The sequence below is a fragment of the Lichenostomus cassidix genome, chromosome 4A (assembly GCF_008360975.1).
Source record: "Lichenostomus cassidix isolate B80296 chromosome 4A, HeHo_3.0, whole genome shotgun sequence".
Classification (NCBI taxonomy): Eukaryota; Metazoa; Chordata; class Aves; order Passeriformes; family Meliphagidae; genus Lichenostomus; species Lichenostomus cassidix.
In genome coordinates this window covers 2136228-2158333 of record NC_139485.1, presented here as the reverse complement: position 1 = coordinate 2158333, position 22106 = coordinate 2136228, and the positions used below count along the sequence as shown (strand labels likewise).

At 55.9% G+C, this 22106-nt stretch overlaps 1 protein-coding gene across 2 annotated transcripts; it reads right to left on the bottom strand.

Moving 5' to 3' along the window:
- Window positions 1-266: 266 nt before the first annotated feature.
- LOC146437273 (G-protein coupled receptor 12-like) lies at window positions 267-9405 on the bottom strand. 2 transcript variants are annotated; one of them, XM_085060043.1, is made up of 2 exons: window positions 7558-9405; window positions 267-7174 (listed from the first exon to the last, which is right to left on the bottom strand). In XM_085060043.1, exon 2 carries the CDS (start codon window positions 7170-7172, stop codon window positions 6126-6128), a length of 1047 nt encoding a protein of 348 aa, XP_084916169.1. In that variant the 5' UTR covers window positions 7173-7174; window positions 7558-9405; the 3' UTR covers window positions 267-6125. The 2 variants fall into 2 exon arrangements, with proteins under 2 accessions (XP_084916169.1, XP_084916168.1); XM_085060042.1 differs by having other exon boundaries at window positions 8117-9404.
- Window positions 9406-22106: the final 12701 nt, after the last annotated feature.

The window sequence follows — 22106 nt, the reverse complement described above, 5'->3', positions numbered from 1 at the left end:
GAAACCCTTCCTTTGGAGAATCAAACCCTCACAGATCAATTCATTCCCGAGGGTGTTTAATCCCTGACTGCCTGGGTGATCAGAGGGCAGAGGATGGGAAAGCTGATGGGAAAGCAGGAGCTGCTCCTTCCCAACCCCTCCTTGTCCCCAGCAGTTCTTGTGCTCATCCAGCTCCTCCTGATCCAAGGGGAAGCCCAGAGCCTGGGTGAGGGAAAGCAGAGAGCTGCTCTGGACTCTGAAATAAAAACACAGACACACACACTATGGCACATAGCTGGGACAGGAGCCCAGATCTTCAAAGGTTTTAATTTTAACCCCCCCTCCCCCTGTTTTTGGATATCCTCTTGACAAATCACTTTAACAGTTTTATTTACAGTAATAAAAATAAATTACTCTTACAGATGAATGTATAATATTATACACAATAGAGATACAGTGCAATAACAGCATTGATTTGTTTTCACTCGGTCATAAAGTGCATCGAAGGGGCTTGATTTAACCGTAATTGAATGATAACTGTACATTTTGCTTCGAGATCAACTTCCCCAGTCAAGTTAAAAGGCTCATGACAACCCTGACAGCAAAAGAAGGTGCTGTCCTGATTGCTGTGGAATGGCCTCGTTGCTGGGGAATCAGGTAGGATGGGAGGCAGGGAATGGGGTGGTTGATCCCCAGCCTGGCTGTCTGTGCTGCTGCCAGCACTCCAGAAGCCTGGCCAGCACGCCCTGGCGTTCAGAGCCCAGCAGGGTGAGCACAGAGCTCTGCCTCTGGGTGAACTTCCCGCTGGGCTTTGCCACCAGAAACTCATCCCTGCCTCCAGGCAGGAGGATTCCCTTTCCTGGGAGGATGCTCGTTGTCCCGGGGGCTGATGTGCCCTGACCTGCTCCCAGGGGACATCAGACACCAGCCCAGTCTTGTCCCCGTGGAGCAGAGGAAAGGCAAGGCAGAGCCAAGGGTGCAGCGGGCTGGGAAGGATGAGCAGCCAGCACTGCTCCTCATCCTCAGCCAGACACTGCTCAGCTGGACAAAAAGCTTCTCCTGGGATGAGCCAGCTGTTTTCCAGCTCCCAGAGCCCCCAGTAAGGCCATAAACCTGTGCTTGTGATTGCAGTGCACAATGTGCTGTCAGACATCAGCATCCTCCCGCTGGGAAGGGATCACCTCGGGATGGACACAACCACACCTGGCAGCGAGAGGAGCTGGTGAAGGCAACCCTTACCCTTGGAGCTGGAGACAGTTCATTCACACCCCTCAAAGTCAGGGACCAAAGAGATTTGGGCCACCTGTCTGACTTGGGCCTTCTCTGCTGAAAACCCCATTTTATCTCAGTACTGCTCTGTAGTGCAGTTTTCCAGCGGGAATGGGAAAGCTCCATTCATTACAGGGGCAGCAGGAAGGTGCTCTGGGGGGATTTTGCAGTAGGCAGCTGCACTGACAACAGAAGAGGTACAAATGGCCCAAGTGAAGCTGCCTCACCTCACCACGATGGAAGGTTGAGCATGAACGAGAGGAATTACAAGGAAATACCATGTGCATTCAACACTTATTCCTGACAATTAGAAGTGAACTGTTAATTGGTCGTTAACAATGCCGTGAGTCTCGATGCTGGTCAGGACACACCAATACAAGTGATTACCAATGGCTTTTTCAAAGGTCTCCCCACCCCAAATTTGATGCTTCTACAAGAAAGAGGTACCCCATCACCTCGTGAGAACAGTAATGGTTTCTTGGGGGTTCGTTTGAGGTTCAGTTAAAAGTCTCAGATATGGACAATCTGGGGCTGCCACACCAGGACTGAGGCCCTTGAGATCTCTCCTGCTGGTTACTGACACAAAGCTGGCTAAAGAGACACATTTGCACTGCTCAAAGTCCCAAACTGACCAAGATGGAAAAGGAAAAAGAGAACAAAACCGCAAAATAAAGCCAAGCAGCTTTGTTGGTGCAGTCTGTACATTTCAATAGGGGTTGTTTTGTGGGTTTTTTTTTAAATTTCTCATGCTGGGACAGGGACAAGGGCTTGTTCTAAAAGCACAAGCTGCCCCCCAGCCCTGGCACATCTCCATGAACCTCAGGGCAGCTGTGGTTATGTCCCACCCCACGGTGGCCCTGGCCTTGTCACAGTGTACTGCAGGAATGTTTTCTCCTTCTTTCTCCTCCTCGCCCTTTCCTCATCCCCCAACTCAACCAGCCAAGCACCAACACCCAAAGCTTTTCATATCTACATTCTGCTGGCCACCAGCTCATGGTGGAAAAGCCAAAGGCACCCAGAAACCTGTGAATAAAGCAAAAAATGAGCAGTGGATTCATTTCCCTGGCTGTGCTGACCTCTGCCATAGGCTCAGGGCTGGTTGGATACCACATGTAATCACTCAGGACCAATTCTCTGCCCATTTCTGCTGCTGTGGATGCAGAGCAGCTCCTGCAGAGCCCAGAAGGGACAGGAATCCAAGCACAGCCCAGCTCTGGCCCTTCATCCTTTATCAAAAGCTATTTGCAAAGCTCAGTGTTTGAAGACACAGCTACAAGATCCTGGCCAGGGTGAGGGCAGAGAGTTCTTCCCAACCCAACACCCCCAGCCCTCCCCAGGCAGGTCCAGTTTCCACCTCTAGTGGCCATGGAGACTTGGTGGAGATCAAAGGACACCAGAAAATTCTGACAGGCCAAAGCCCCTGTGCTTTGCAGGGCTGCCACTGTCCCTTGTATCAGCTGAGAGCACAGCCATTGGATCAGTGGCTTTGGAGACCTCAATTAACCAGTGATACAGAATCCCAGCTGCAGGAGGCTTACCAGTGCATCCAACCCCAGAAATCAGGGAGCAGTGGGATGTTCTCCAGTCACTCTGTGTCCTCCTGGTGGTGCCCAGGAGGCAGACTGGGGCTGCTTGGCTCTTTGCACCAAGTTTTGGCTTCTCAGTGAATCCACAGAGGATTCATTGTGCTGAAAACCAGCTGGAAACCCCATTTTGTTTACCCTTATGTTGGTGTCCCATCCATATGGGAAACTGTTACATTCCTGGGAGCTGCTCCCTGTTCCTGGCAATGGAACCTCATCCAAAGGCCCTGCATCCCATAATAACCACGTCCCAAAACCAGCCCTGAACGACCCCAAACCCCAGGACATTCCCACCCTGTGCACAGCGAGGCTGACTTGGTAAAAGTAATTTAAGGTTTTTAATTAGCTCTCCTGGTGTTCAACATAAGGAGGCTCCAAAATCCAACATCCTCACGGATGGCCAAGGTTGTCACTCCAATGTTTTCCAGTAAAAGATTTTCTCTACGGAAAACAAAACAAAAACAACACAAAAAACTGAAGCAAATGTGGAGTAAAATGATCAGAGGCTTCCACAAGGCAATGCATGGTAGGTGAACCTCAACCTCTTCTTCTTCCTCATTCTCCTTGTTTTCTCCCCTTTCCTCTGATAAAATGGGAGAGGAAAAATAATGAAGGGGAGAGGAACCAAACCAAAATACCTAGAAATGGCACTGTTTTTGTTGAGGGGGATGACTGCAAAAATGCCAATTTGTCAAAGTCAGGGGGGTTTTTAGAGGAGATTTCATGACACTTTTCCTGAAACCTACCAAGTGTTTTTAGCAACTTCCATGGACACTTTAACATCTCAAAGAGCAAGATGCTAGACCATCACTTGAAAAAAACCCATTAATTATTATTTTACACTGATTCTGAGCATGGAGTAGACTTGTACCACATCTTGACACTGACTGTGAGCTTGGTTGGGGCAGCCAAGGACCAGAATTCAGAGTTTTGCTTTGCCAAAGTTGCTGTAGATGTGTTTGGGTGAACATCCCATGTCCCAGGGAGGATATTCCCAACTCTCACCCCCAGCCTTCTCTCCTCACATCCCAAATCTTTCTCCTCTTGCTGCAGAGGGCCACAGGGAGAAATGGTTTTCCACTGATTCTTATTTGGTTTTGGCACAGTTTATCAATGTATCACTCAAACTGAGATGTGTTTTAAGTAAACAACTAAACTCCAAAAAGAGCATTGTTAAAATCAAGCTCTTCAGCAACAGGGGATTTACTGGAAAGCCAAGAAAATGCAACTTTTTTCTCGTCAAGGTTTCTCTAGGACTGATTAGTTAAACTACCTTTCATCTAAAGATACAAAATGAGCTTCCCAGAGAAACTAATCCTGTCCTCTAGCCAGGGTGGCTGTGTAGAAACATTTCAAATGCTCACAATGTTTCAAAAGGGGTTTAACCTATTGAGTTTTCACACTGAGGAGCTGCCAGGACCTGGCTGCGCTTGAGAAACTAGAAGAAATAGAGTGAGTAGAGTGTTTGTAAAAATATTAGTCTTTCTTATATATATATTACTTTAAAACTTACATTGATTCCACATTGTGCCTACTGCCCATTCTCCAAGGTATTTATCAGAGAAAGGAAATGAAAAAAAAGCCAAACCCACAAAAAATAGCAACTCTGAGACTGGCCACCTCTCAAAGGTAGACAATAAGTCCAAGCCCCAGGCACACTTGGGAGATTCAGAGCTTCCTCTGAATGGAGATTCATTGCACAGATCCAGAGAGAAAATCCACTTGGATATATCTGTATCCAGCCATAAAGTGATTTTGTACCCTCTGCAGCCACACACAGCAAGAACATTCCTGCCACCATCCCAGGCTGCTCCAAGCCCTGTCCAGCCTGGCCTTGGACACTGCCAGGGATCCAGGGGCAGCCACAGCTTCTCTGGGCACCCTGTGCCAGGGTCTGCCCACCCTCACAGCCAGGAATTCCTTCCCAAAATGCCACCTAACCCCACCCTCTGGCCGTGGGAAGCCATTCCCTGTGTCCTGTCACCACACACCCTTGCCAAGTCCCTCTCCAACATCACAACAATTTCTCTAAATTAAAGCAGGGAATGTTTGGGTATCAGACTCAGCTGCTGGAGGTTCTGCCAAGCCCATGCCAGGGCTCTGGGCAGCATCCTCCTCCTGCCCCGAGCCACCCTGGCTGTGGCAGCCCTGCCACCTCTCCGGGGCTTGCTTGGGTTCCTGCTGGCTTCTCCAGCAAATGCACAATTCCACCGCCCGGCCAGAAGCGAGCACAGGATAAAGGACACTTCGTCATGGTCTCACTAACACCACAGAGCACGTCACACAGCAGAGGAATGTCAGGGGGCTGGCGCTTCTCTAAGGAAGCAAGGTAAAGTGGCAGCAGCAGGAATGACTCGTGTGGTGACAGAGCTTCCCTCTCGGGGCTCCAGCAAGCCCGAACCCCTCTTTGGATGAAAATCCCACCCCGTGTAAACAACCCCTGTGAAGGGGGGCAGTAGCACCCCACTGCCCCAGGGGGACAAGGAGAGCCCTTCCTTGGCCTCCAGAATTTGGGGTGCAGAGCACCCCACTGCCCTCCCCACCAGCGCACCACCAGCCCTGCCCGCTCACGCTGTCGGGGATGGGGAAGGAGGGAACGGATTCCCCGGGTGTCCCCATCCCTGCCACAGCCCAAAAACCCACACCGAGAGCGTCTTTCCCCCCGCAGCTTCCCAAGGTGCTTCTCCACCCGCGGAGACACGGAGAGTCCCCCTGTCCCTCCTCCCGTCCCCCGGCCGGAGCTCTCCTCCCCCGCGGTGCTGAACGCTGCCCTCCCCATTGTTGCATAGCATCGCAGGCCCTGATTTCAGGGGATGGGCACAGACACCCCGCAGGGGGACCAGCCCCGCCGGGGGGGACGCGACAGCTCCCTCCCTGCCCCCGCTCCTGTGGCCTTCCCATGGGATGCTCCCCGAGGCGTGGGACCACCCGGCTGGAGCCTGCCGCTCCCCTGGCTCCTTACCCCGAGAGCAGACAAACGCCATCGTACGAGGATCCTTTTTCTTTTTCTTTTTTTTCCTTTTTTTTTTTTTTTTTGGTGTTTTGTGTTTTTAAATAAAAAATAAAATGTGTAAGAAAATAACATTTCTAAAGGAAACCATTATCATTCTACTCTCTCTCTCTCTTTCTTTCCCCTTTCTTTTTCCCTTTTTTTTCTCTTTTTGGCCATCTTTCCATGGAACGAGATGTGCTGACCGGGGTGGGGGCTCCTCCCGGTAGGAAACAATAACGACAGAGGGGAAAAAGAGAAGGAGGAGGAGAGCCGGGGAGCACCTCCGGCTCCGCGCTCAGTCCTCACACGTCGCTGGATGTCCTTGGTCTGGAGGAGAGCGTGGAAGGGATGCACCCGCAGCAGGCCAGCCAGAGCGACTTCTGGATGTCTGGGTTTCTGAAGGCGTAAATGATGGGGTTGATGAGCGAGTTGCAGGTGGCGGGCAGCGCCAGCGAGTAGGTGTACACCGCGGGGTAGCTGGAATCTGCCACCAGGGAATAGATGGCGAAGGGGATCCAGCACAGGGCGAAGGTGCCGAGGATGAGCGACAGCGTGGAGAGCCCTTTGCGGGTGGAGGTGGCCTGCGCCGTGGCGATGAACTGGTGCTGCACGGCGATCTGCTGGGCGTGCCGGAAGGCGATCTTGCAGATCTGCAGGTAGAGCTGCATCATGAGGGCGAAGAGGAGCAGGAAGGTGACGGCCAGCACGGCCGCGTTGTCCTTGGTGACGGGCCGCAGGATGCTGCAGGCGCTCTGGTCCCGCAGGCAGTTCCAGCCCAGGAGGGGCAGCAGCCCCACGCCCAGGCACAGCAGCCACATCAGCAGCACCATGGCGCAGGTGAAGCCCAGCGTGCGCTCGCTGTGGTAGGTGAGCGCGTTGTACAGCGACAGGTAGCGGTCCACCGTGATGGCCAGCAGGCTGCAGACGGACGCGGAGAAGGCGGCCAGCAGCAGCCCCGCCGCCGCCAGCTCCGCCGCCTCGCTGGGCGGCCGCAGCAGGTAGCGCACGGCGAAGTTGGCCACCAGCCCCAGCCCGGCCAGCAGGTCGGCCAGCGCCAGGCTGCCGATCAGCAGGAACATGGGCGCCCGCAGGCTCGGCGTGTAGAACAGCACGGCCAGCACCAGCGCGTTCTCCCCCGCCACCGCCGTGCCCGTGGCGCACAGCGCGATGTCCCAGGGGCTCACGGACCCCGCGGCGGCCGCTGCCCCTCCGCCCGGCGCCGCCGTGCCCGGCCCTGCCGCCGCCGAGGGCCAGGCGGGGGGCTCCGAGGCGTTGCCGAGCCCCGGGAGCCGCTGCTGCTGCGGCTGCGGCGGCCACGGCTCCCCCATGGCGGCGGGGCCGTGCAGCATCGCTGGGGAGAGAGGGAGAAGGGGGCGGTGAGGGGCGGCGCGGCGGGGACGGACCCCGAGTCCCCGCGAGAGCCCCGGGAGAGCCCCCGGAGAGCCCCCGGAGAGCCCCGGGAGAGCCCCGCACTCAGCCCGGGGAGCGCCGCGCCGAGCCCTCGCCTCCAGCGGCACCCAGAGCCGCGCCGAGCTCGGGGAGACCCCCACCGAGCCCCCCGCCCCGCCCCGAGCCCCGCAGCGCGCTCCGGAGCCCCCCGCCCCGGGACACCGCGCCCCGCACCGGGCCGCCCCCGCCCGCCGCATCCCCACCGCTCCCCCCAGCCCGACTGCGGTTTCCCCGCGATCGAGCCCCCCCGGCCCCGCTCCGCCGTCCCCCCCGCCCCACACGCACCCCTGGCCGCTATCTGCCGCTCCTCCCGACGGGCTGAGGCCGAGCACAACTCATCACCCCGCTGCCCGCAGCCGCCTCCGTGCGCTCGGCTCCGTGCAGGGTCCGCAGCCACTGCGCACCCGGTGAAGAACCGGCCGCCCCCTCCTCCTCCCCTCCCCGGGGCACGGCCACCTTTGCTACCTATTTATAGCGCAACCCCTGAGCCCCCCCTCCCGCAGCCCTTTCTTTTTTGCGTGCAGTGAGTAAAAATAAACACTATTAATAGGCCAGCGCCTGTATGCGGAGCCGCTGATGGAAGGAGAAGGCAGCGGCAAGGGACAGCACAGCCTACGTTAACTTTCTCCTTCCTCCCTGCCTTCCCCTCCTTTGGAAAAGGCTGAGGCGAGATGCTCCCAGCCGGCGGCAGCATCCTGCCCTGCTCGGCGGAATTAATCCCCCGCCCGGGGCGGGCAGCCGAGGTGTGAAGGTCGGGGGCTGTGCCCGCAGCCCGCTGCCATCCCCCGCCGCCACCATCGCCCCTTCCCGCATGCAGCCGCCTCGCCGGGGGTTGTTGTTTTACCTGGTTCCAATGCTCGAGGATCAGCTTGCTCCCCCCACCCCGTTTTTATTTTTTTCCTCCCCGGTCCTTCCAGCCCTTGGTGCGAAGCCTCATTCCTCGGTGAGCATCGCTAATAGCGTTGGCAGAGAGCTGGCATCGACTTGCACTTAATATTCCTGCCCCATTGGATCTGCTGATAAATCTCAACTCTGACGTCAAAGTCTTCACTTATATTCATGATCCAAGTCTGTGAATCAGAGCCGCTGTGATCAGAATAACAACAAGGCTGGCTCCCTGCTCCACATCCCCATCCACACCCGCGGGCACGCGGGGGGTGCGCGCACCCGCCCCGCCGATCGTTCATTCATGAGCTCTCCCGCCGCCCCGACGCACCTCCCCAAGGTCGGGGCTCGCTGCACCTGCGTCCTGCGGATGCAGCTTGGGCACCAGCCAGGCCCCGGCGCCTGGCAAGGTTTATTTTTACCGCTTGTGCCGAGGGACGCGGGGATGTGCAGGGAGGGGGTGATCCGGCGTGGCGCGGCTCTTCAAGGACAATGGCCAGGACGGCAGCGCCGCTGCCCCTGCGCCACCAGGACACGGCAGCTCGGGGGGTCCTGTGCAGCCAGGCTGCGTCCCTCCGCGGGGGAACATCGCACCCCAGAGCCTCTGCCCCACACGGGCTTCCCTCCAGCCAGCCAAAAGCTGCGGTGAGGAGAATCCACACCTGGGAGCTTTGCCCAGCCCGGCACCTGCCCGAGGACGCTGGTGTGGGGATCTGTCCCCCTCACCCCAGCACCCACCCGTCCCCACAGCTTCCTTCCCGTCTGTTTGGGAAAGGAACAGCCTGCAAAGGAACAAATCCCAAAGACACGATTATTTTTCCAGCCATAAATGGCTCCGTGATTCATCTGGGGAGCAGGATCATCAAAGCAGGGATGCTCAGCTCCTGGATCCATAGGATTTCAGCTACACCTTCTCCCCTTTCTCCTACTCGTTTCATAACACTCCAGCTTCCCTCTTTCATCCCCCTCTCTGTTCCAGGCTGGAGCTCTGCGGTGCAGCCAGCTCAGCGCTGGGAAGGATTTCCAGCTGCTGATGCGCAAAGATATTTAGGTGAATACCAGTGATTTTGGCTGAACCCGACCGCCCCAATTCGGAGCATCTGGGTTCCTAATCAGGCCAAGTCCCATCCCAGGGGACTTGAATCGTCATCTACCTGGGGCCGCCGGGCGCGTGACCGTGAGCCGAGTGACAGGAGCGACATCAGAAGGGGCGGAGGAAAGCCGGGCGAGGAGCTGAATGAATTCGCTCCCGCTCCCGGTAATTACGCACCGCCCGGGAACGGGGAGGCGGGAGGGGAGCTCTGCCTGACTGCCGGCGGCAGCGGCGCCTGCCAGGAGCGGGGTGCAGGAGACGGGCTGGAAGGAGAGGTTGGGCAGAGGGGATGTGCCAGCAGTGCCCGGTGGTGTGTGGGGTCAGGAGCCCACCCAGGACGGGCCACGAGCGGCTGCAAGGCCGAGCAGGGATGTCCCTGCTGTCCCCAGCCGGTGGCTGCAGCCCCCGGGCACCGCTGAGAGATGACACCAGTTGTCTCAGTCTGGCCCTTGGATCCTGGCGCCTGGGGCTGCCCCTTGCAGGGACACACACACTCCGGAGGGTCCCAGCTGATCCCAAACTCCATGGGCTCGCTGGAATTGCCTTGGACCTCCTGCTCCCTCCACCCTTCCTGCACTGTCCCTGCAGAGACACTCTCAGACACCCGGCACCCCCACAGCAGCTCCTTCCTCCTCACCTGCAGTTCCTCCCCTCGACATCCCACCACAGGTTTGCCACAATCCCAGGAGGTTTTTCCCATGTCCTACAGAAATACCAATCCCTGGCAGGTGTTATCCTGCTTGGCTCCAGTAGTGTCTGTCTGTGTCTGATGGGGACATTATCTGTGCCAGGGCCACTGGGTACCCCAAGAGTGCTGAGATTTTCTGGTGACCAAAATTGTATTTTCTGGCCCTGTTAAGCCAGAGCTGCCCTGTTGCACATGAGAGGATGTGTCACTACACACATTATTGAGAACGTTTGAGAATCTACTTTTTAAAGTTGTGTGTCATGTTCTGAGCTCCCTGAGTAGCTGCAAGACCATTCTGACAATATCAATATATTAGATATGTTTTATCTACATTTAAATTACAGACTCAAGAGCAAGGAGCAAAGATCCAAGCTAAGCAAAGACACAAGCCTGACGCTGTAATTACAGAGCAAGAGGCCACCAGCCTCACCTGGAAATGCTGTTCAGAGTGGAAAGTCTCCCACGTTCATTCCTCATCATCCTCCTTGGTGTTTGGCCCTCGGTGGAAAGCTGAACAAGATGGGTTTTCCCATGGCACTGCCCCTGAGGATGTCAGGTGCTCCCAGCCCACAGCAGGGTTTGACCTGGGGCTCATCCTGCCCTAAAAATTGTGATTTTTTTGTTAAAACAAATGGGTGGCAAGCTAAAACCGGGGTAGCAATCACTACTGACGTGGCTGTCCCATGCCCAGCCCACTGGGAACCAAAGCTGGAACAAGGTCTGCTGCTGAACGGTGGTACAGAGGAATAACCACAATTCCAATTCTCCATCCTCTTTACCTCCTCAAGTATTAAAATCAGCTTTACATCTCATTCTTGGCGAAACGTCATCCCCTCCCAGCAGCCCATGAGCTTTTCCCACCCTGGCTCCCACTGCTGCGGGAGCATCCTGGGGCTGAGCTGACAGATCCATGAGCTCACTGCCGTGTGACCCCCAGCCAGGCTCAAAGCCGTGCTGCTGGAACATTCCCTCACTTATTTATCCGGCGTTTTCCCCGCAGCGAGCGGATCCAGCCTTGTTCCAGCACCTCCGTTGTTCCCTCTTACTCCAACGGTGCTTGAAGAGCTCCGAGAAGGAAAAGCACAGCTATAATTAGCAGTGCTGACTAATCAGGGTGGCAAACAAGCGCTCAGAACCCGCCAGCCTCCCCAAAACGGGGCCGTCGGGGGCTGACGCTGCTGGGGGAGAGCGTGAAGCCCTACATTCCAGGGCTTTGCATAATTCTTGGTGGAAATGAGGCTGTTTTCTCACTGCTGCCGCTGGAAAGATGGGACTTCTGCTGGTGCTGCTCCACCTGCAGCATCCCAGGCGGGTGGGAAGAGCCAGGGCTGCATGCTGGGTTGGGTGCTGATGCCAGAGCCAGGCAGTGGAGGAGCTGGAGGGTGGCAGGCAGGAGTGTGGCTCATAAAATCAGCCATCTCTGTGGAAAAGCAGCTGATTTTCCTGAAAACCCTCTTTGCAGGTAGCTGGAATGGACCCTTGCAGGTCCTGCCTTGCAGAAGTGACCTCTGCCATCCCCCTGCAACCCTGATTTTACCTCTTGGAGAACCACGGGGGGATGGTTGGCTCTTTAGGCATCACTTCCAGCATTTTCCCGTCCCCAAATGAGCTCTCTCTGGTTGTCCAGCTTGGGGACAGAGGGGACAGCGTGTCTCACTACCCTGTTGCCGTCACACACGGAGGGAACGTTCCCCATTCGGGGGACAACGCCCTGCTGTGCCAGGAGGGAAGGAGCAGCTCTGCGCCTTTCCAAGGCTCACTCCAACCTCCCCTCCCCATTCCCACCAAACAAACCCTCAGGCCAAACCAGGGGGAGCATTTTTTCCTCCTTCCATCAGTGATATCATCCCCACACGAATGGCTTTGCTCCAAGTCCTTTCCCGAGCCAGAGGAACACGCTTTGGAGCACCTTTGCTGGCACACGCCGTGTCACCATATGTCAGCGAGCAGGGCTGCTGGGAGAAGTGGTTTTTTTCCCAAAATAAAGGGATTTTGCACCGTGTTTTGCTCCTTCTCCCAGGCTGTATGTGCTGCTCCATCAGGGGTGACTGTGTTTCCCTACACTGTCGTTCATCCAGCCAGGGAACGCTGGGAACATGCAGGAAAAGAGAAAATATATTAGGGAAAGTGAGAGTGATAATTAATAATGAACAATAACCTAATTTATCTGATGTGGCACAGAGGTAAGGAAGGTTTCCTGGGGGTTTGGAGGGGGAAAAATAGAAAAGATCCTGAAAAAAATAGAAAATCTGGAGGTTTTTGCGGCTGAGTGCTGGACAGCCACCCCTCCCTGCTGCATCCCTGCCACCTGCTGCCACCACCGGCAGCTTTCCAGGCTTGGAACCAGGCTTGGAATGTGCTGCTCTGCAGGAACAGCGGCACCACCAAGCTCTGGAGCCCCAGCAGGGATTCAGCTCCGAGGAGCAGGATGGTCCCAGGATGGTCTGTGTGGAAAGCCCTCTGCTGCCCTGAGCCAAGGATGCAGCAGCACCAGGAGCCCACAGGCAGTGCGTGCCGGCAGGGATGGATTGGCTGCTCCCTTCCAATCCCTAAACCCCCTGATGATCCCTCCTGGGGGACTGGCACAGGGGGAACACCAGGCAGCTCACCCTCCCCGCAGGGAAACCCCCTGGGGCAGCACTGGAAGCACCTCCAGCCTCCTCAGTGCCTCTCCCGCTGGGCAGGAAGGATGTTGGGATCCAGAAATCCCGGGGAACAAGTTCTCAGCTTTGAAGTGGAGCCCAAGGCAGCTCCGTTGCCCGAGCACAGCCAGTCCTCTCTATTTATTGATTTCAGCTCGGGCTTCTGGCATTTAAACAGGATCCTCTGTGGAGTCACAGCGCCGGGATCTCCTCCTGAGCCCAGGCACATTCCCGGGAATTAGGCTGGGAATTAGGCTGGGAATTAGGCTGGGTCCAGAGCCCTGGTGGGTTAGGACATCACCAGAAAAGGTCACAGCTGCTTGTTGGAAGTGAGATAATTTGTATAAAGCAAGCGCTTGGCTTGGGAAATATCAGTTTGGGTTAAAGAGAGCCATGAGTGGGACTTGTCAGCAACGTGGTCACCTCCCAGCCTTCAGCCTGAGCCATACCCACCCGGATTTTGGATGTAAGGAAGTATTTTTCCCTCTCTGCACTGCAATTTCTCCTTCAGCACCGCTGTCCAGAGCAGGTTCTCAGCACCTGGGCATTCCCCCCAGGAATAAAGAGACATTTCCAGGAGTGGAACACCCAGCCAGAGTGGAGAGCTGCTAAATATCCTGGGAATCTGCCTTCTCCATGCTCCACGCTGGGTTTGAAGCAGGAAAGTTCTCTATTCCCACAGCAATTCCCTCTGGCCGGGTGATTTCACCCCAGAGCTGTGCTGGATCTCTCCCCTGGGCGATTCTGGAGGTGGCTTGGCTGAGAAATATCATCCCCCGAGACCCCACGGAGGAATTCAGGGCACAAAGGCACTTGGCAGAGGGAATGGGGAAAGCAGCAACAGGGAAAAACCCTCCAAGTACTTAAAAACTGCCAAATTTGAGGCGTTTGGGGAGGACAAAGGCATCAGGATGGATGGGGAGGATGAAACACGGGACTGCACCTTCCCACCCAGTTTTGAGCACTTTCCCTGGGGGTTCTCTTAATTTTTTTTTTCCTCCTGAAAGGTCAGCTCTCTTGTCAGAGCTCGAAGTCACAAGCCCCGTCCCTGATAAGAGTGTAATCGTGTTTGATGAGTCACTTGTTTAACAGGAAGAGGCTGCTGGTTGCTATAGGGATGGCAGCAGAGGGGAGAGGATCCCTGCCTCACCCTGATGGCAGAGAAAACAACCCCAAACCATTCCAAACTCCCCTTTACCGTGTTCGGCACTGTTTAGTGTCCCAGCTGCAGGGATGGCCCTGAGTTTGGAGACATCCTGGAGTCTGGGGACATCAGAGGGCTGGGAAAAGCCCAGGGAGGGGTGTGGATGGGCACTGTGCTCCATGAGGGGCTGGGAGCTCCGGGGGGTTTGGGGTGACAGAAGGAGACCCTGCTGAGCTGTCATTGCTGCCTCGGTCACCCCATTCCTCCTCAAGGCTTTTCCTAGGGAAGCACAGCACTGGGAGTGTCTGATCCCTCTGGAACGGAGCTGCTGCCCTGGTGGGAAGGTGAGATGTGGGCAGTGCTGGGGGAGCTGCGGCTGTTGTCACCGTGGGAAATGAGGCCACTGGGTCACCCAGGCCACTGGCCAAGGTCACTGTGAGGCACCTCCTGCCGGCTCAGGGATCGCCAGCCTTTATCCCCTCGGGTTTCACTGCCTCATCCCGCAGTCAGGTCCCTCCCAGGGTGCTCCTTTCCCTCTCTTCACCCCTCGTTTCACCTTCCCCTCTCCCGGGCGGTTTATCCCGATCCACACCCGAGGAGCCTTCCGGGCACTTCTACAGGGACACGGCGGCGGAATTCTGCCAGGTCCGTCCCTGCAGACCCCCGGTAAGCCCTCAGCCCCTGCGTGACGCTCGGCAGAGATGCTGCTCTCCCCCGGGACACCCGCAGCTCTTCATTAGGGAGCCGCTAATTACCTCCCCATTGTTCATTAATGCCGTTTCACCGCAGCGTTTCTCCCGCTTTGTGCTCGCGGGCTAAGTTTAGCTCCTGACGGGGATGCTGTTTGCCCACTCACACTTCTCCCTCCGGATCAGGAGGATTTGGTGTCTCTTCGTGATGGGGAGGAGAGGGAGGAAACCTCCAGCCTTCAGCTGGGCTCTGCAGAAGTGTTGGTGTTTGTTTCCTCCCGCACGAGAGGGGCTGGAAGAGCTCCTCATTGTGCTCCCAGCAGCTCCGGGCTTCAGAGAGGAACATCTTCTCCCCTTCACAAATCCGCGGGGCAAAACAAAAGGTGGGAAAAATGAGAAGATGACACTGGGAGAGACCCAAACCTCTGCGGGGGCATCGCAGCGCAGCGCGGGTTTGGGTGCGCTGATGCCACAGTGGCATTGCCAGCCCTGGGCAAGGCTCTGTCCCCATCTCTGTCCTCTCCAAGCCATCACGGCCTCACCAAACCCAACCTGGCAAACTCCCCGAGCGCTTTGGGAGTTCTGCACGGTGGCTACACCACGCCCGTGGAGGGGGAATTACTGGAATTACCTCTGCTCCATGAACCCCCCTGTGTCCCCAAAAAATTGTACCTCCGCAGGTCCCGCAGCAGCTCCGGGGTTGGGGACATCGCGGGGACTGGCTGTCACCGGAGGAGATGCAGTGGGGACAGAACACAAGTGGTGAAGCCACAGCGACGCGGCTCCAGCCCCTCTGCCCAACAATGTCACCCCCAGCAGGGGCACACGCGGTTTGCTGTCATCCTCGCGTGTGGCTCGTGGTGCCACTGGCTCCAGGGACTCGCTGGGACATCCCGCCGGGTCCCGGCTGGTGGCTCTCGGCCTCTCTGCTCGCTTGGAACAGTGATGGGACTGCAGCCCGCGCCGGGGAGCCGCAGGGTGACTCGCGTGGCTCCGTGGCTCAGGGTCCCCTCGGCGACACCGCGGGTGCGACAGGGCTGCGAGAGCCCTGCAGCTGCCATGGGCACAGCTCCCCTGGCCCTGGGTCCGGCTCTCCTGGGGTGCCCAGCCCGGCTGTCACCACCCCGTGCCACCCGCGCCAGGCTGGGGGGGGGTGAGTGGCACACCTGGGACAGTCCCTTCGCTCGGGACAAACCCGGGACAGTCCCTCTGCTCGGGACAAAGCCGGGACATTCCCTCTGCTCGGGAAAAACCCGGGACATCCCCTCTGCTCGGGACACGGAATCTGTGCACACAGCCCCCGCAGCGTTTGCCGATGGCTCGGGGAGGGGACGATGGTGACACCCCATATCTGAGGCCGGTGTGGTGCCACCCCTGTGCCCTTCTGTGCTCCCTCTGCGCAGCCGCCGCTGTCCCCAGGGCCGGGAGGCCTGGCAGGACTGAAATTGCCCGGAAAGCACAAAGCTCTGTCCTTCGGGAAGGGTTTGGCAGCTCCTCATCTGCTTCATGGGGTGTCTGTACCTAAATCTGTCCCACTGGGGCGCCTGAGTCCCCCAAATCCTGAACTGTTGGGTCTCTGCATCCCAAATCCCACCTTGTTGGGTTCCATCTCCCCCAGATCCTGCCTCAGCCAGTCCCTGACCCTCAAATCCTGTCTCACTGGCTCCCTGCAGCCCAAGGAGCACAACCCCAGCAGGAAGGGGGAAGATGCTCCACGGCCATCCAACTAAATTATTACAGCTTCATTCAATCCAGCCCCAAATCATCCACTCTACGATGATCTGTGGCTCTTTCAGCAAGGCAAAAATCCCGTTTTTCCCCCGTCAGGTGTTTCTCGAGGCACACAAGAGGCAGAAGAGGCTCTGCAAACAGCCCAGAGAAGCTCCCGGGGTGAAGCTGCTGAAGGTCGGCTCGGCACTCGGATTCACGCCGGGACACCGCGGGCGAGCGAGCACATCGCTATTTTTAGCTGCTTGGCTTTTGAAGAAAACAAAACCCCATCCAGGAAAAACAGCGCTGGGATATTGGGAATAATAAACCCCAAATCGGGGTCCTTGGCAGTGCCGCTGTGCTCGCTGTGGAGCATCCCTGCATCCTCTGGCACTCGCGGGTGTTGGGGACTCAACCCCCAGCCCTAGGGAAATATGGGGGATTTCACGCCGAGGCATAGAGTGTTGGCATTTCCTGGCTCTGCCAAACCGGAATTAGGGAGATCAGAGCATCCTCCCAGCACACTGGCGTTAATTAGTGCCTCAGCTCAATTAGCGGGTGGGGAAGGGCAGGGAAGGGGAGGCAGCGGGTTGGTTCGCAGAGCACCCAGGGCAGGTGGGGCTGTGGCTGCCCCGAGCCCAGGGCACAGCCAGAGCCCTCCCAGCAGCCTGGCTCAGCCCTCTGGGGCAGTTTGGGGTTCGCAGCATCCCCCATGGGCTGGACTCGTCCCTGTGCCCATCCGGCAGCCCCAGCAGGGCACCCCGAGGTGTCCCTGTGACCACCTTTCCTCCCCCCGTCACTGCACTTGGACTAGGCCAATCCAGGGAGGTGGTTGTGCCCCCTAATGACAATATTTTCATCCTTTCAAGGTGTCACAACCGTGGCACCCACAGCAGCACCTGGAATGTGGCACAGCCCAGAGCCAAGGCCTCCCCTTCCCTGTGTCCTGCACTGGCATGGGCGCTGCTCCCTGGCCCAGCCAGGAGAAATGACCCCAAAACTCGGTGTTTTGGCTACCTCAGGTACCCTGGCAAGGGACAAAACCCTGCTGGGGAGCAGGCCTGGGTCTGAACAATTAACAGAGAGTTAATACACAACAAGAGTAGCTGGAAAACTCCTCAGCCAGCCCATCCCTCCATCTCTGCATGGCTTTTGAGAGAGTTGTTTGAGAGCCCTGAGTTGCTGAAGTGATGGAAACAGTGCAAAAAGAAAAATCCCAGCTTTTCCCAGCATCCGAGGGAGAGGTGATGCCCCTGGAGCAGAGGTGGGGACAGCAGAGCTGACAGTGCCAGCTCAGGGAGCTTTGGCTGCCAAGGGGCAAAGCTCAGTTCAAATCCATCCAAAATGCACAAAGGGAAGGGAGATCTCCCTAAACACCTCCCAGCAGGCTTGGAGGAAAATCAGGGTGGAAATGGATGGGGTGAAACCCAAAGCAAGATGACTCCACGTCCATGGAAGTGGTTGGATGGAGCTTGGAGCAACCAGGTCTAGGGACAGGTGGGACAAGACGACCTTTAAGGTCCCTCCCGATCCAAACCACCCTGTGACGATTCCCTGATGATAACGGAGAGATGCAGGAGGGATCTATGGGTTCACAGAGTGGCTGCTCCGCAGTTTTGGGGCAGCCCAGCCTCTCCCAGGAACACTCGGAGCAAAGCCGCCTCCCTCCCTGCACATTCACCAGCCCTGTTCTCTTTTTCAGCCGAGATAAAATTAGCGCCTCTTCTCCAGAAGCTGTCACTCAGCATCCCGCAGCGCTTGCTTTTCTTGGCGATATGACTAACAGGCAAGCGATCAAACACGCTCGGGGAAGGTGCAGGGCAGAGCGAATATTTGCTTTCCTCCCTGGGAAGGAAAAAAAAACCAACTCGAGGAGCCACTTTGCAGCCTCGGGGAGAAGAACACACTTGGGCAGCGCTCGAGGAGGGATGAGGAGTCACCTCCCAGTCAGCCAGGGCTCCTCCCAGTACCGGATACTGGGAGCCACGGCAGGAGTTGGGATCAGCAGGATCCCGGAGCCGCGGCTGCCGTGCGACCCTACAAAAACTCACCTCATCCTTGTTCCTCCCTTCCCGTTTCCCCACCCCCACAGAGGATGCTCTTGCCTTTTTATCACCTTTGCCTCCCGTTTGTCACCCTGGCTTTGTCACCTCTGTGCTCCGAGGACAGACAGAGCAGCATCGCCCCAATTGCTGCCCTGCCGCTCTGCCCCGCAGCTCTCCCGCGCTCCTTCGCGGGTTATTTCGGAGAGGTTTGATCTTTTGGCGGAGATATTTTTAGCAGATAATGCGGTTGCCAGCTCTCCCGGGAATCCTTCTGTCCCCGAGTCGTTGCTCTCGGAGCACTTGGCTCAAACTGTGCGGAAACAGCGCGGAGAAATTGGATTTTCCCAAATCCAGCGACCTCCTCCGGCGGGGGAGGAATGGGAAATTTTATTAAAACCGAAGCTTGGCTTTTCTGTTGGGTCTGAGGTTCAAGAAACTGAGGCCCCAGCAATTTAAACCTGGGTTTAGGTTCAGTTTTATACCACCCATGAGAAATCAGGGGGGAAAAAAGGGGAAAATCTCCATTCAACTTTTCACTTTACTACTCCTTAGTGTGAGTTAATGAAAATAATTCCATCTTGCTCTGTCTGGTGGCTTCAGACATCCCTTAATGCCCCTTCCTGGTCCTAAAATACCCATATTTGTCCCCACATTCCAGGGACACCTGGCAGGAGGCTCTGGCAGGAGATGAGCACCCTCAGCACCCTGGATGTGTTGGGATGATCCCTCCATCCCCATCAGCAGCAGATCCCAGCTCTGGTTTGGCTCTTCTGTGCTGAAATGATGGCAGAGAATTCTGAAGGAATAAACTGGATTTTCTCCAGACTGGCGGCCTTTCGCTTGGAGAAATATTGTGACTCAAAACCTGAAAATGAACAGTTTAACGTTTAAAAGAAAAGAAAAATGCAAAGGACTCGGGAAGGATGGCCACGAATAACCTTTTTTCCTCATCACCCCCACGTGCTGTCTCGTGCAATTCCCTGTGGATTTGCTGAGGAGGAGGTCAGGGTGAGGGTGGGAGTAAAGGGACCTGGAGAAGTTTCCTGATGGAGCAACTTTTTGGCACTGAGCTGCTTTACCTTGCTTTGTCCAGGTGGTGGGGAAGGGGGACCTTTACAGGTGTGGGTTGGACCCACAGGGTTCCATCATCCAGGGACTCTCTGGGATGCAGAGATGGAACTTCCCACCTCCCACAGCTCCCGTGGAGTTCCCACAACCTGCAAGCACCCTGCTGTGGAGCTGGGCAGGGCATTCCAAATCACCATCACTGACAGGAGCAACAGACCCAAACTGTGGGGTCTGGGAAGCAAATGACTCCAGACAAGGAGTCTGAAATCCATGGTGTCATCCATGTGACATTCCTGGCCAAACACACTTTTCCTGCTGGCTGTGACTGGGGTCTAGTTCACAGAGATCTCCAGGATCCCAACTGCCTCTGGACACAGCTGGTCCTGCACTGACAGCTGGAATTCCCTTTGGGCCATCCCATCCCATCCTATCATCCCATCCTATCATCCCATCCTATCATCCCATCCCATCCCATCCCATCCCATCCCATCCCATCCCATCCCATCCCATCCCTTTATCCCATCCCATCCCATCCCATCCCATCCCATCCCATCCCATCCCATCCCATCCCATCCCATCCCATCCCTTTATCCCATCCCATCCCATCCCATCCCATCCCATCCCATCCCATCCCATCCCATCCCATCCCATCCCATCCCATCCCATCCCTTTATCCCATCCCATCCCATCCTCCACAGCACTTCCCCACTTTCTGCCTGGCAATAATTTGTTGGAATAGCTGTGGCTGCTTCTCAGAGAAGGAAACAAATGCACTTCCCAGAGCGCTAATTAGGGTAATTAATCACTACCGAAGTTATTTGGCTCCTGCTGAACTCCACCTGCTATTTCATGGACACAAAGTTCAGCTGCATTTGCCTCCTGCTCAGCCTCCCCATGGGCTGGGGGCAGCAGCAGCCCCAGCTTCAGTCCAACTCCAGGCCTCAGAACCAAGGAAATGTCTCTTTTCCACCTCAAAACTCCTCACAGAACACATTCTGCTCAAGCAGCTCGCTCCAGATAAAAACCACCTCGGAAATGAAATGAACTCTGGTAGATTTGGGATGTTCCCAACCCCAAATTCAGCTCTCAACCCCCATCCTTGCCCTTCTGCCCTTCCTTCACACTGCCTGGGACTTGGAAATCACCAGGGAAGACCCAGCCGGGACTATTTGAAATTTTTAATTGATTTTACACAAGCTGAAGTGCTGAAACCACCGCAGTGCTTTGCATTTGTGTTTGTTATTTGTATTTAGGAGCTTTCAAAACAACTGACAGCCACTAAACGTGCTCATTATTAGCAACTCAAATATTTAACAGGCTGCTGCTGCTGCTGTGTGATTAATTCATCCTTCCCTTCCCAGCTTTCTCTCTCCTGCCGGGTGCACAAACATCCCCCACACTCCAGCAGATCCAAACAAGCACCATCAGGGAGGGAAGGGATTGGAAAGGACCATAAAGATCATCCCAATTCTGGTCCAAATGATGTGTAAAGATCAAAGCATTTCCCTTTGCAGCTTTGGCTGCACAACAAAGGGCCAGGATGACCCTGGCACCACCCCACTGCCACTGCTCCGTGTCCAACCTTCCCTACCCTGATCTCTCACTCCCAGACACCTCACCCCAGCCCAGCTCTGCTCTGGGGACCACAGAAACTCCACAGCCAGGTCTGGCTTTGCAGGAGCAGGAGGGAAGCAGAGCAGAAGCAGCCCTGAGGTTAATTAGTGCAACGAGAGCAAACGCCAGCAGGACTTTCCATGTAGGGAATTAATTACGTTTCAGGGATTGTTTCCTTTTGCTAAGTGCTGAGCCCTCAATGGGAAGGTCTGACTTGTCTCAGGGGTCTTTGTCAGTCTATTTTCTTTCTTGCATCAATCAAATGGGATTTGTTTTAAATATCTCCTTAACCAAGCTGGCAGGGGGACTTTAACAGCTCCTGCTGGGACTCAGAGCATGCTGAGCACCAGCAGCAGCTCAGGAACCACCTCTGTGCTGCAGAGCTGAGGGCAGAGCCTCTCCACAAACGCTGCAGGATGCCTGGAATTCGAAGTAAAATATTATTTCTTAATGAAATAATAACCACGGGATGGTCTCCACCCTCGCTCCAGTGCAGGTTCTGGAGAAGAGCTGCAGTGACAATCCCAGCTGCCAAATCCCAGCATCAGTCCTGCCCTAGTGGCACCCAAAGCCCAAACCACTCTGCTTTCAGCCCCTCTGACTTTGGTTGTTTGCCCTCAATGAAGTTATTTCCAGGGAATGCTCTTCCTACAAGTCCAACTCACATTCCCTGGAGTTCAAATTAGCTCCATTTATTATTGCTAAGGTGGGACCCAGCAGGACAAGGACCAGGCAGCATTTGGGATTTAAAACCTGGTTTTTACAGAGCAGCTGCCAACTTCAAACCTCCCTTGCTCCCACTGCATTCTATTCCCATCAATTCCTACTCCCGGGAGCAGCCACTGATCCCATTTCCCCTGGATAAAGGTGAGCTGCAGTGAACCACACAGAAATGAAGACCTGTCCTGCAATGAACCTCAACAGCTCCAAGCAGTGACTCCTATTTTTGCTTTTAAATGTCTCTGTTCCAGATCAGTCAGATGATATTTGCAAGGAAGTCTCAGGGAGTCCAACTCTGGGGGGGAAAGAGGGAGAAGAAATCCCAGGGAAAGGCAGCAGCAGAGCTGCAGGGGCTGATGGAAGAACAGAGCAGTGCATGGGTGGCAGGGAAAGGGTGAGCTCTCCTTGCTTCACCAGCACTGCAGTTATCATCTCTGACACTGAATTATTCAATTCTCTTGCTCTAACCCACTTCTGCACAGGTTACAGGGATGCAGACACAGCCAGCAGGGTGGGGGAGGCTGAGGAGTGAAATT

What these genes read in the sequence shown, in the direction of transcription:
- LOC146437273 (XM_085060043.1), bottom strand. Translation starts at nt 7,172, where the DNA reads ATGCTGCACGGCCCCGCCGCCATGGGGGAGCCGTGGCCGCCGCAGCCG.